The sequence below is a fragment of the Otolemur garnettii genome, unplaced genomic scaffold (genome assembly GCF_000181295.1).
Source record: "Otolemur garnettii isolate 467f Iridium unplaced genomic scaffold, OtoGar3 scaffold00044, whole genome shotgun sequence".
In the NCBI taxonomy this organism is placed as follows: domain Eukaryota; kingdom Metazoa; phylum Chordata; class Mammalia; order Primates; family Galagidae; genus Otolemur; species Otolemur garnettii.
Window position 1 is genome coordinate 946,721 of NW_003852439.1, and position 14,013 is coordinate 960,733.

The 14,013-nt window shown below is 38.5% G+C and overlaps 1 protein-coding gene across 1 annotated transcript in view; it reads left to right on the forward strand.

Annotated features, from left to right (window-relative positions):
• Window positions 1-14,013, forward strand: part of DNAH3 (dynein axonemal heavy chain 3) — a 190,638-nt gene that overhangs the window by 39,611 nt on the left and 137,014 nt on the right. The window contains exons 16-19 of the mRNA XM_023513826.1: window positions 834-987; window positions 1,729-1,873; window positions 9,299-9,510; window positions 13,556-13,647. Of these exons, the coding sequence (XP_023369594.1) occupies window positions 834-987; window positions 1,729-1,873; window positions 9,299-9,510; window positions 13,556-13,647 (603 nt within the window). The remainder of the gene's footprint in view (window positions 1-833; window positions 988-1,728; window positions 1,874-9,298; window positions 9,511-13,555; window positions 13,648-14,013) is intronic.

Consider the following 14,013-nt stretch of genomic DNA (forward strand, 5'->3'; position numbering starts at 1 on the left):
AAAAAAAAAAAAAAAAAAAGAAATATACTCTTGCATTATGCACCTTAGGTGAGATCCCACCAAATGCCTGCCCTCTTCCCACTAATCACCCTCCCACCTTTCTCTCTACTCCCGTTTCTCACCCCCTCACCCTTGCTAGACTACACTATACCTGCTTTGATGATAGTATGGATTAAGTAGATATATCTCTGCGAAGGTCTCTCCTGATCCCTCTAGATGCAGTAGCTGTCTACTTTCATCCACTAATCACTCAGTCCTGTTTTATTTTTTTCAGAGCACTTACCACTATTAGAAATATCTCATTAAATATTTGTTCTGTCTATATATTTATCCATTCATTCATCCATCCATTCATTCATGTCTGTTATCTATGTCTTCACCCATCTAAAGTACGAGCTCCATAAGGGTAGAAAGGTTAGTATCATACTTCACAAATATATTCCTGATGCTACAGCTACTGCTCTGAAATGTATGAAGTACTCAGTAATAAATATTCAATGGCTGAATGAATAAACAATATGCCGGCTGTCAGAAAGTATGTAGCCAATTAATATGAAAAATAGCCCTCGTGTATGTGTGTGTGTGCATACATTGTATATATATTTACCTATACAGGAAAACACCTGCAAATGTTTAATCACCAATAGATTTACAGCAGGTGAATCTGTAGAAGATGGTATTACATGTAGTTTATCTTAAGTTTTTCTTCTTCATTTATTTTTTTTCCAGAAGATCAAATTCTCCCCAGGCTTGAATATGGGCAAGCAATGCTGATATTTTAAAAGCACACAAAATTAAAAGTTTCAATGTAACTGGGCTGTCTTTACTTTCAGATGCTCAGAATTTGAGTCAAAACTTGAGGGGTACAATAAGGAACTAGAAGCTTTTAGGAAACGTGAAGTGATGACTGCAGAAGAAATGAAGAACAACGTGGAAAAGCTTAATGAACTTTCAAAGAACCTAGATCAAGCACTGGTGGAATTTGAGGTTTGCGGTCTTAGGCTGGGGACTTACCTATCACTCTATACTGGCTTGTTGACTCTGGTTGTACTTTCCTAATAGCACCTATCAAGTGGATAGTATTGATTGATTGATTGATTGATTGACTAGTTCTTTCACTGGCACTTTCAACTATTTATTTCCACACCCCTACTTTATACTAGATTTTTTGTTAGTCATGAATACACAAAGGAGAAATTACAATGGGGTAATTATTCACATGTATTGGGTTATGTACAAAATAATTGTGCAAACTGGCAATATGCAAAGAGCCTCATATGCAATATCTCACTTAATGCCTTTAACAAACCATTAGATTAGGTACTATTATTATTTCTACTTATCCCTATAGAAAGTGGAAGAACCAAGGCTTTGAGAAACTAAATAACTCTCCCCAAAGGTCAGCTCAGGCTTGTCAGTATTAGAGGGCAACATCATATGAAAATTATGAAAATGGAGAAAGGGCTATGGTGCAGTGGAAAAAAAAGATAGCAGCAAGTAGCTGATTATCCTACAGTTTTAATCAGCTTGATCTCAGCTGCCATGGCCTTTGAAGGTAGCAAAGGAACCTTCTTGCTTAAATCCATGCTTTATTTTCCTCTCTGACTCTCCTGATGCATGAACATCATCCTCCACTTGGTTTTCGAGGTACTAAGGGATTTGCCATGGTGGCTTCTGGGGTTTAGGAGAACAGCTACCCAATAAACAGCATCCTCCTCTGTCTTGCAGTTGATCAATAAAGAGGAAGAGTTGTTGGAAAAGGAGAAGAGCTCCTTCCCTCTTCTGCAAGCCCTGATGACCAACAAAGTGCCTTATGAGCAGCTGTGGGTGACAGCTTATGAGTTCAGCAACAAGTCCGAGGAGTGGATGAATGGTACACTATGATTCAGTTTCCTGGGTCAGACGGGATGGGGTAGAGGATCCACCTAGACAGTTCTGAAATGAGGTCTGCACTTTTTATCAGATTAAGGCAATCACAGTCAAAATTTCATAATGTGATAACAATGGAAGTCAGGAATCAAAGAGCCAGACTTATTGCTGGGGTAAAATAGAATAGGTATCCCCCTAAAACCATGGGTTGAGAAACAGTTGGTGCAAGGATAAACTGACAGTTCCACTTTGGTGTTGCTTCAAAGAAAGGCCAGAGTGCCTCAGACATCTGCAAACTACCTTTTCACTCTAGGACCTGAAGTCTAGAGGGGCACCAAGGAGGTGGACTTAATGACAAATCTGATATGGGGCAAGGGGTGGGGAGGAAGAAGGAAGAACCTAAGGTGACTTCCAGATTATTGGCTTTGGCAGTTTGGTAAGTATTGTCATCACTGAACAAGAGAAGTGACAAATTTGTTGCAGGAGAAAAAATCCTCTTCAACTTGAATACATCGAGTTTCAGTACAATCATCCAAATGAGAATAAAAAGTAGCACTTGAGTATATCAGTGTGAATTAGGAGACATTTAGAAGATAGGATTTATGTTGAGGACTAATTGATGCATAGATTACAATTAAAGCCAGAAATGACATTACCCATGGAGCGAGCTTAAGAGCAGAAGACAAAATCAGACACACTTAGGGTTGAGCCTTTAGCCCATTTCCAGTGCTTCAGTATTATAAATACAACTGTAATGAACATCTTCATTGCCAGTTGTCTGGATATAGCTATGATTATTTTCTTGGAATGAATTCCTAAAAGTGAAATGGCTAGATGAACGGGTACATTATGAAAATTATTAAGATTTCTTAAAAATGCTTTTGTTATTAGTATTAGCTTCCACAAAAGTTATATGTTTTAATTTATCCTTCTAGAGTTACTTAAGAAGTTTTATAGGTTCGTGTTTTACATTTAGAACTATGGTCCATTTTGAGTTAATTTTTGTAAGGTATGAGGCTTAGTTCGACTTCATTATTTTGTATATGAGGTTCCAATTGTTCTAGCATTTGGAATAATTGTTCAAAAGAATTGAATTGCCTTTGCACCTTTGTCAAAAATTAGTTGGCCATGTCTATGTGAGCTTATTTCTTGACTCTATTCCATTCTATTAGCACAAGTGTCTCACCCTTCACTGATAACACCTTGTCTTAACAACTATAGTATTATAGGAAGTCTCGAAATCAAATAGTGTGATTCCTCCAACTTCATTTTTCTTTTTCAAATTTAATTCAATTATGTATGGTCCTGCCCCTTTTTTGTAGATATTGTATATGGGATTGAGTTTTTAATTTGATCCTCAACTTCATTGCTATCGCTTTATGGAAATGCTACCGATTTGTGTGTGTTGATTTTGTAACTGGAGACTTTACTGCATTCATTTATCAAATGTAGGAGTCTTTGGGAGGAGTCTTTAGGGTTTGCTAGGTATAAGATCATGTCATCAGCAAACAGAGATAATTTGACTTCCTCCTTTCCAGTCTGGATGCCTTTACTTGCTTGCCGTAAAACTTCCAGTACTATGTTGACTAGAGGTGGTGACAGTGAGTGCCTCTGTTTTGTTCCAGTTCTTAGTGGGAAGGTCTTCAACTTTTCTCCATTTAGTATGATGTTGACTGTGACTTTTCACATATAGCTTTTATTACTGTGAGGTATATTCCTTCTGTGCCTGGTTTGCTGAGGGTTGTCATCATGAAGAGATGCTGGATTTTATCAAATGTTTTTCCTGCATCTATTGAGATGATTGTATAGCTTATGTTTTTAATTCTTTTTATGTGATGAATTGCATTCATTAACTTGCATGTGTTGAATCATCCTTGCTTGCATCTTTGGGATGAAACCCACTTGATTGTGGTGAATTATTTTTTTGATATGCTGTTGAATTTAGTTTGCTAGTATTTTGTTGAGGACTTTTGCATCTGTGTGTTTATGAAGACTACTGGTCTGTAGTTTTCTTTTTTTATTATGTTCTTTCCTGGTTTGGGTATCAAGGTAATACTAGCTTCGTAGAATGAGTTAGGGAGGATTCCCTCCTTTTTCTATTGTAGTGCTTTTGTCTTTCCATATAAATTTGAGAATCCAATTATCTGTATATACAAAAAAGTCCTACTTGCCCAAGGATGCAAGCCAGGATGATTCAACACATGCAAGTCAATGAATGCAATTCACCACATAAAAAGAATCAAAAACAAAAACTATATAATCATCTCAATTATCTTGCTTTAGTGTTTTCCTTTTAAATATCTTTTTTTTTACTTTATTTTTTTCTTTATGTTTACAGTGGGAGAAGGGATATGTGGTCCCAATCCTCTTTTAGGAACCAATTTACCCTGATTTGAGAGCTTTCCTCTATTCCCTTTTTTTTATAGACTTTGTTTTATGGCAGAAGAGTTAATTTCCCAGCAAAATTAAGCAGAAAGTAATAGAGTTCCCATATACCCCCTGTCTGACTAGACACAACCCCCTATTATCAACATCAAGCCCAAGAGTGACATATTTCTTATCATCAACAAACCTACAGTGACACATCATCATCACTAAAAAGCCACAGGTTGTGTCAGGCTTCACTCTTGGTATTTATATGCTATAGCATTTGACAAGTGTATAATGGCATATATCCACCGTTATAGTATCATAAGGAACAATTTCATTGCCTAAAAATACTGAGGCATTCATCTCTCTCTCCCTCCCATCTCACCCTGGGTAGCCACTGATCTTTTTACTGCCTCCATGGTTTTGCCTTTTCCAGAATGTCACATAGCTGGAATCATAGTATGTAGCCTTTTCAGATTGGAGTCTTTCACTTAGTAATATATGTTCGAATTTCCTCCATGTCTTTTCATGGCTCAATAGCTCATTTCCTTTCAGCCCTGAATGATATTCCATTGCCCGGCTATATCTCAATTTATTTCTCCATTTATCTACTAAAGGACTTGTTGGTTGCTTCCAAGTTTTGGAAATTAAGAATAAAGCTATTGGCTCGGCGCCTGTGGCTCAAGCGGCTAAGGCGCCAGCCACCTACACCTAAGGGGGCAGGTTCGAATCCAGCCCGGACCCGCCAAACAACAATAATGGCTGCAACCAAAAAATAGCTGGGTGTTGTGGCGGGCGCCTGTGGCCCCAGCTAGTTGGGAGGCGGAGGCAGGAGACTCGCTTGAGCCCAGGAGTTGGAGGTTGCTGTGAGCAGTGAAGCCATAGCACTCTACCCAGGGGGACAGCTTGAGGCTCTGTCTCAAAAAAAAAAAAAAAGAATAAAGCTATTATAAATATCTGTGAACAGGTTTTTTTGTGCATATAGAAGTCTTCATCCCCTCTGGGTAGATACCATGGAGCACAATTGCTAGATTATATGATAAGGGTATGTTTAGTTTTATAAGAGATTGCCAGACTATCTTCCAAAGAGGCTGTACCACTTTATACTCCTACCAGCAATGAGTGAGAGTTCTTGTCACTTCACATCCTTGTCAGCATTTAATTTTGACAGTGTTTTGGATATTGGCCATTCCAATAGATGCATAATAGTGTCTCATTATCCTAATTTATAGTTCCTTAATGGCATATGATAAACTGAACATCTTTTCATAGTTATTTGACTCTCGTGCATCTTTTCAGGTGAGCTGACTATTTGCAGCTTATGTCCATATTTTTAATCAGGCTGTTTGTTTTCTTATTGTTGAGTTTTAAGAATTCTTTGTATATTATAGATAACAGTCCTTCATTGGATATATCTTTTAAAAATATTTTCTGTCAGACTGTAGCTTGGCTTTTTATTCTCTCAACAGTATCATTCATAGAGTATAAACTTTTTATTTTAATACAGTACAGTTTCTCATTTTTTTTTCATGGATTCTGCCTTTGTTGTTATATCTAAAACATTATCCCCAAACCCAGGATCATCTAGATTTTTCTTCTGTGTTATTTTCTATCTGTATCCCTTCTATTTCTTTTTTATGCCTTATTGTACTAAGACTTTCATTATGATGCTGAATAGGAGTTACAAGAGTGAAAATCCTTGCCTTGTCCTAATCTTGGGAAAACATATCCCATCTTTTACTTGTAGGTATAATGTTAGTGTAGGTTTTTCAAATATGCCCTTTTTAAGATTAAAGATGGTCCCTTTACTTGGCGCCCGTAACACAATAGTTACGGCTCCAGCCACATGCCCTGAGAGTGGTGGGTCCCAACCCAGCCCCGGGCCAGTAAACAACTGCAAGAAAAAAACAGCCAGGCATTGTGGAGCACCTTGGGTGGCTGAGACAAGAGAATCACTTAAGCCCAAGAGTTTGAGGTTGCAGTGAGTTGTGACACCACAGCACCTACCAAGGGCAACATAGTGAGACTGTCTCAAAGAAAAAAAAAAAATGGTCCCTTGTATTCCTAGTTTAAGAGTTTTTATCATGAATGGACACTGAATTTCATTAAATGCTTCTTATGTATCAATGGATGCAGTCAAGTGATTTTTCATTTTTATAGCATATTCCATTGTCTGATATTCAAATATTAAACAAGCCTTGCACTCAATGATAACCCCCACTTGGACATGGTGTATTATTCTTTTTGGATATTACTGAATTCAATTTGCATGCCTAATGTTCTTTTGACAAGTCCAGTCTCTATGTTCATGAAGGATATTGGTCTGTAGTTTTCTTTTCTTGTAAAGTCTTGGTCTGGTTTTTTGTATAGGTGTATGTTGTATGTTGATCTATTATAAGTCAATAAATATTTCCTCCTTTTCTATTTTTTTGGAAGAGAATTTTCACATTTTGTTGTTACATTTTTAATGTTTAGTAGAATTTTTCAGTAAAACCATCTAATTCCGGAGTTTTCATGTTTTAGAAGTTGTAAAACTATGAACTCAATTTCTTCAATAGTTACATGACTATAGGGTTGTCTATTTTATCTTGAGTGGGTTTTGGAAGTTTGTAATTTTTTTTAAATGCTTCATTGTAACCAGTTTTAATTTATGTATATCAAGTTGTTTATAGCATTCCTTTATTACCCTTTTCCTGTCTGAAGGGTCAATAGTGATAGCTCACCTTTTATTTCTGTTATCGGTATCAGAAATGCCAATATCTTTTCTCTTTCTTCTTTTCCAGTCATGCTAGAAGTTTATTGGTTTTTATTTTTGTTTTTGTTTTTGTTTTTAGGCTTATCAATTTTACTTTTTCAAGGAAACAGCTTTTTGTTTCAATAATCTTTCTCTATTATTTTTGTTTTCGATTATCATCAATTTCTATTCTTATTGTTATTATTTCCTTCATTCTGCTTGCCTTCAGTTTATTTTGCTCTTTTTCTAATTATCTGAGGTAGACACTTGGACAATGGGTTTGATAACTTTCCTTTTAATGCCAGAAATATCCTTTCTATAGTTGTATGTCACAAACTTTATTCAATTTAAAAGATTTTCTAATTTTCTTTGAGACTTCCTCTTTGACCCATGGATTATTTAGAAGTGTGTTGTTTCGAGTTAGACTTAGGGCTAGAGCTTTTTCCAGTGATTGGAGCTTTTCTTGTTATGTTAATTACTTCTAATTTAATTTCATTATGGTTATAGAAGTCACTTTGCATGATTTTAATTCTTTCAATTTTGTTGAGATTCGTTTTGTGACTCACCTTGGTAAGTGAGAATATGATTCACCTTGTTAAGTGTTCTATTTGCAGTTGAAAAGAATCTGTGTTTTAACAAACCCTCCTGGCAGATCTGGTGGCTGCTAAATTTTGAAAACTACTGCTACTGTGAATGTTCTCAGAAATTCCTCCTAATAGCTCACATTTGGATGGTACCTTCTCTAGATTCTATTAGTGATGCACGTGTTCCCTTTTATTATCTGCCTTTAATCATTTAGTGAAGAAGTAGAATTGGCAAGTGTAGTTAATTGCATGGGCTTACGTTGCCTCTTTGCCTTGAAATTGTTTATTTACAATTATGAAACTGAAGAGTATTGACCTTGAGGAAAGACTTCAGCAATGTTTCTTAGAACTCTAAAATGTCGAAGCTGGACAGGACCTCAGCTGATGTTTTCTCCAGCCTCCATATGTGAACACAGACTGAGTTGACTGTACCCCAGAACTGAAGATTACCACCTCCATTGCATCCTTTAAGATCAGAGTTAGAATTGTAGGGCGTAGTCTTGCCATAAGTTATGGGGTAAGAAACTACTAAGGCATTTGAATAAAGGAGTTCATACATGGCTTTTAAATAGCAGTTTCTAAAATCCTAGAATTATCCTATGTTCTTGTTGTAGACATGGATTAGTCAACTCATGCTATCTCCAGACAATTATAACCTGGGAGAAATTGCTTCAGACTAAAAAAACACTACATCTCCTCTTTGCCTGATGGATTGTAAATAACCTAGGCAAGTCAGTTGGTGTGTTTATGACTGGCTCTCACAGCTGTAGAGTGGGAACAATGACGTGTTAGCTTTACCTGCTTTATTTATCCTGCTGGTAGAGTCACCTTCATAATTCAGTCAAACACTTTCACATAGAGGCTACTTTCTTATCACGTAGGTGCTTTTCTATTCCAGCCCAGCACCTAACGCTATTTCCTGGTACATAGAAGCCACATTTCCTTTTCTTCTTTAAAAAGTTTAAATTTTCCATGACTCAACAAAAATATTGGGTTGATGTAGCATGTTAAATTAATGAAGCTATGTTTAGTCTCGGCATCCCTGAAAGCAAAGTGTTTTTGAATAAATCAACAACATCAGGATGCAAGGGTTAATACTAACTCAGACTATCCGAAGAGAAGCAGCACAGAAAGATTTCAGCTGAATGTGAAACCTACACACTAAATGTTCCCTACAAAAAAAAAAAAAAAAAAGGAGAAGGAAATTAACATTTTAGAGCATTTTTTAAATGAGGTTTTTAATTCTTTGGTTTTTAAATAATGTTTAAACTTACATAAAATTTGCCAGCACTATACAGAGAGTTCCCATATTCTCATTCACCTACATTTCCCAATTGTTAATATTTCACAGCGTTTGTCAGGTGCCTTTGGTACTATTACAACAGCATCTAAAACCAATAATGACAATATATATACCACCTGCATATCCATTACATGCCAGGCATTATGTTAGCCTCTGTCATTATGTTATCTCACTTAATTTTCACAGTCCCCATCCAGGGTACCCATCACTACCCCTGTATCACAGGCGATATTGTTGTGGCTTAGCAAAGTCCTGTAGCATACCCAAGATTTTACTGGCTAATTAGAGTTCAACATCTAGACTCAAACCAAAGCCTGTGCTTGTTCCAATATCCCTACAGTAGGCACTTTCCAATTTAGGGAATTAAAGGTACATGTAACTAACATCTACCTGATGGTCTTACCCCTCCCTTCTCTCACCCCATGTTATCTTTTTCAGGACCCCTCTTCTTACTGAATGCTGAGGAAATTGCAGAGGAGATAGGGAACATGTGGAGGACGACATATAAATTGATCAAGACCTTAGCTGATGTGCCTGCACCCAAGCGTTTAGCAGAGAATTTGAAAATCAAGATTGATAAGTTCAAGCAGCACATTCCCATCCTTAGTATTTCCTGCAACCCAGGAATGAAAGACCGGCACTGGCAGCAGGTTCCTATCACTGCCCACCCCAGGCAGCCCAGCCCATACCTGGTCTTGATAGCCCTTTGGAAGGCAGGAAACGTTACTGCATCAAGCTGCTTCTTTCTGAGAGGAAAATCTACCTATAGCCAAGGGGCTAGTAATGAGAGTGATGGCCTTTGTGAAGGAAGGGAACGGGTGGGATATGGAATGGACTACCTGCCTTACCAACAGTTTGGCCCTTTTCTCTGGGGCCCCAATGTTGGCGCTTGAGTAATGTCCCAGCCAACAGCCACAGAGGGTCTCCTTGTCTGCTTCCCTAAACAAAAGTCCTAACAGGTGAAAAGTGTGTTAAATTATAGTGAGAGGGCCTTGATTTGCTCCTTGACATAGAATACACAAAAAAGAAAGTCACACCTTTCCCTGAGGGCTGCTAATAATGCTGGATGACTCCTGCTTAGGTTAACTTTAGCATGCAGTTTCCTCATCAAATAGGCGATGTTCAGAAATAATTTTGCACTCTTCTTCCAGCCCTTTGAGCCTGTAAATGAGAATAATAAATATTCTCCCTAAAAATAGTTGGGATTTTTATAAGCAACCAAGTGTGAGGGTGAGGAGTGTGGTGTGAACACTAAGCAGAAAAAAGAAAACTTGCCATGTTTCTAAAATAATTGTCACATTGAGGGCTAGCAATGGCCTTCAAATGTCCTCTAGCAAGGAGATGCTCTGTGTGGAGATGAAAGTGAGAATGGCTTTCCCTGGGCAGATTCTCTCCCCTAACTTGGCCCAGAATTGCCTCTCTCAGAACCATGTACAAGGCTGAGGATGTGGTCTCTAAAAGGACTCACTCTAACAACACTTGCATTACCTTCAAGAGAACAAAGCCCTGAGCCCTGGGGAGACAGAAGTCTTGATACATGAAAGATTTTTCTGTAGGTAGGAGCTACTTTCAATTTCTCAGAAAGTCTGGAGACTTGATACCTAAGCAGAGGGTGGAATGCTGTAAAGTAACCCTGGAGAGGTCGTCTGAGTAGACGTCTGGTTTTGAAATGCCCTGGCAGAGGGATCTGCATAGGGGCAGCTGTCCATGCTTGATGCTCATAGGGTTCCTTTCCCTGGGGACCTTGCCTCTAACTTTGGCCTGCTTGGAGGGCTAGAGGAGCAGGGTGGACAGGTGGCCTCTGGTAGTGCCAGATTTCTCCATGAGATGGCACTATGGAAAGCATCCTCATCACTGGCATTTAAAGAACACTGCAGCCGGGCTGGGAAAGCCATCACTATACCTGGTGAATGGGCTGGGAAAGCCATCACTATACCTGGTGAATCACTTGCTTTCTACAATGCTATTCTCACATGTGGGCACTTTAACAATCCCAACGATTCCTAGACATTCATAATTCTCCTCATTAGATCACATAGATGGACAGATTAGAAAAATATTCTTAGACTTATAATAAAATAATAAAATAACAATGACAGCCAAAACACATTGAGTACCAACTATGTACAGACCGTGCTGCCCACTTTTTAGATTCTCTCTTTTCATTCTTGCAACAACGCTTTGAAGTAGAGACTATTGTTATCTCCATTTCACGGGTAAGAAAACTGAGACTTGGAAAGATTAAGTTGTGGCTAGTTAGTGGTGGGGAAGGGTCTATTTGACTCAGCCTAGAAAGGTGAAAGAGGGCAAGAAACATCAGGCCCAAGGAGGGAACAGGCAGGAGAGGGCATTAACCCATAGGCTAGAGTGGGACACAACCCCAGGAAGGTGGCTCCTAAAGACTGAGCCCTAAAGTGCAGATTCAACAGGCAAGCAGTTGCAAGATGAGCTCAGAAAGCACCAAGGCCACCTACCACATACACTTCAGGCTGCTCCCACTCAGACTCCATTCCTGCCTGCAGTGAGGCCACATCCCTAGCCATCCCTGGACAGCCATATTCTGCTCTAATGCCTAAGTCAGGGGATCTTTCTGCACAGATGCTGGCTCTGGCAGGAGGCTCTGAAGGCTAAATCACCTGTAGCTCTTGAGGCTAGAAGATGGACCTTTTGAGGTCATGCAGCAGCTATGCTGAAGTTCCTGGTCACTTACCAGAACTTAAGTGGGAAAAATTAGTGCCCTATGTTTGGGGCACAGGTTCTACAAATAACAGCAAAGGGGTTGCTAATGTGGTTTTAAAACAAGATGAAACAAGGTAACATTTGACTTTAGGGAGGAACCATTGTGATAATTACCGCAACTGGTCCTCTGAAACTAAGAAAGTTCTATCACAGTAGAAATATAATGGGAACTCTATGTATAATTTTAAAGTTTTTAGTAACCACATTTTTAAAAGTAAAAGGAAACAGGTGAAATAAATTTTGTGAATGTATTTTGTTGAATCAAATACATCTCAAATATTATCGTGTATTTATGTAATATATATAAAAATGTTATTATGACATTTCACATTACATTTTTCATACTCAGTCTTTGGAATATGGTGTGTTTTCACAATTACAGCACGTCTCAGTTTAAACTAGCCACATTTCAGATGCTGAGTAGTCACAAGGACCTAGTGGCTGCATATTGGACAGTGCAGGTATAGGCTCTTAAAATTAGAAGACCAGATGCCTTGTTAATCTCTATAATTAACAAAAGCCATTTTAAAAATAATACTACCAATCTCTGGATCTAGTGCTATGCCAAGTACTTCATATAGCTATATCATATTAATCCCAGAGATAGCGTGTTTTTCTTGGCTGTTCTTTTTGTTTGTTTTAATTGTTTGGGTTTCATTGAGGGTACAAAGAATTAGGTTACCCTGATTGCATTGGTTAGGTAAAGTTCCTCTTATAATTGTGACCTGACCCCCATAAAGGTGTGCCCTACTTCTTGGCTGTTCCTTCAAGTATAAGAGAATAAAGGAAAGACCCAGGACTACCAGGAACAGTTGTGCACATTGTATACTCCACAACTCTACAGAATGTTATTTTTGTGCACTACAGTGTGGATTGTACCTTCTCAAGTTATGTGGTGTATAATTTGCACAAATGAACCTAGAAGACCTGTGAGAGGTACTAGAGTAAGACAGATAGGAGCTTTGGAGTCAGGATTGAAACCAGGTTCCAATTATGCCATTTATTAGCTGGATGGTTTTGGACAATGTACTTCATTTCCTTGTCTCAGTTTCTTTTTATGTCTGTAAGATGGAAATAAGAATACATTAGTAACTTTCTCATTGTGTTGTGAAAATGAAATAAGTAATACTAAGCTCTTAAAACAATGATTATTTCCATTACCTTAGCCATCCTCCAGGTGGCCTCAGAACCCAGGTTGGTGGGATCCGTTGAGTTAACTGATTCATTCATTCTTTCCCTCCATTAATTCATAGTGATTCCTTAATCCCGCAGAGGCTGGGTAGAGAGCAGTACAGGGGAGTTCTCAGAGAGCCTCATTACCCTTCCCTCACTCTCCTCTTCAGCAAACAGGACCCTCACAATGTCCAGATCTTTCAGTCCCTGAGAACTTTTCAAACACCCCCACGGCTTTCTCTTATGGCCTTTCATAGAGGTAAGCCTGGGGTAGTATTTAACACTAGAGGGATGAGGGATTTCCAACAAAGTAGGCACAGAGGGCGTAACTTTGAGAGGGGAGCCTTTCCTCCTTCCCAGCTTCTGGGAGCACAAAATTGAGAGTCTGCATGTCCCATGCTTTCCTTCCTTTACTTAGTAAAGGTTTACTGAATATTCTGTCATGGACCAGGCTTTGCACTAGGCTCTGGGAGCACAAATACAAACCAGAGCCTGTCCCAGCCCTCGGTGTGCTCACAAACCGATGGACAGACCAAGCCCCAGTTCACCTGCACTATCTAATCCCATAGCCACTAACTACATGTGGTTATATCTACTAAATTAAAATTAAATAAAATTTAAAAATCATTTCCTCAGTCACACAAGTCACATTTTCAGTATTCAGCAGCCACCTGCAGCAAGTGGCTGGTCTATTGGACAGCACATATAAAGAGCATCTCCATTGTCTAAGTTCTGTTGGACACCCCCACCTTGGATGATAAACACTTGTTTTTCTCTTTGTAGATCAGTGAGATTGTGGGCTATGAAATAAAGCCCACTGAAACAACTTGCCTTTCAAATATGCTGGACTATGGACTTGGCAAATTCATTGAAAAGTAAGGCTATTTCTTCTTTTGGGAAATTTTTTAATCAAAAAAATCTGTGAGTTCCCACAGTGATATGATTGGCCCCTAACAGGCTAGGGGTTTTGTTGTTGTTGTTGTTGTTTTTCCTTTCTGGCATAGGGTGACTTAATACTATGTAATAACCTCCACTAGTTAACTAGCTACTGGTAAAATTGCTTCAATTAGCTGAAGAGCTAATGATGAGTTATGACTAGAGAATTGAGTTAGAGATTTTATTTCAAAGGGAAAATTTTTTTAAAGTTCCTCAAACCTGAGCTTAAAGCCCAGCTCTCAATAACTTGGATCAAAACCATTCAGCCTTTGTGCTTGCAGCTTGGTTTCCTTTTCTTTAAACAA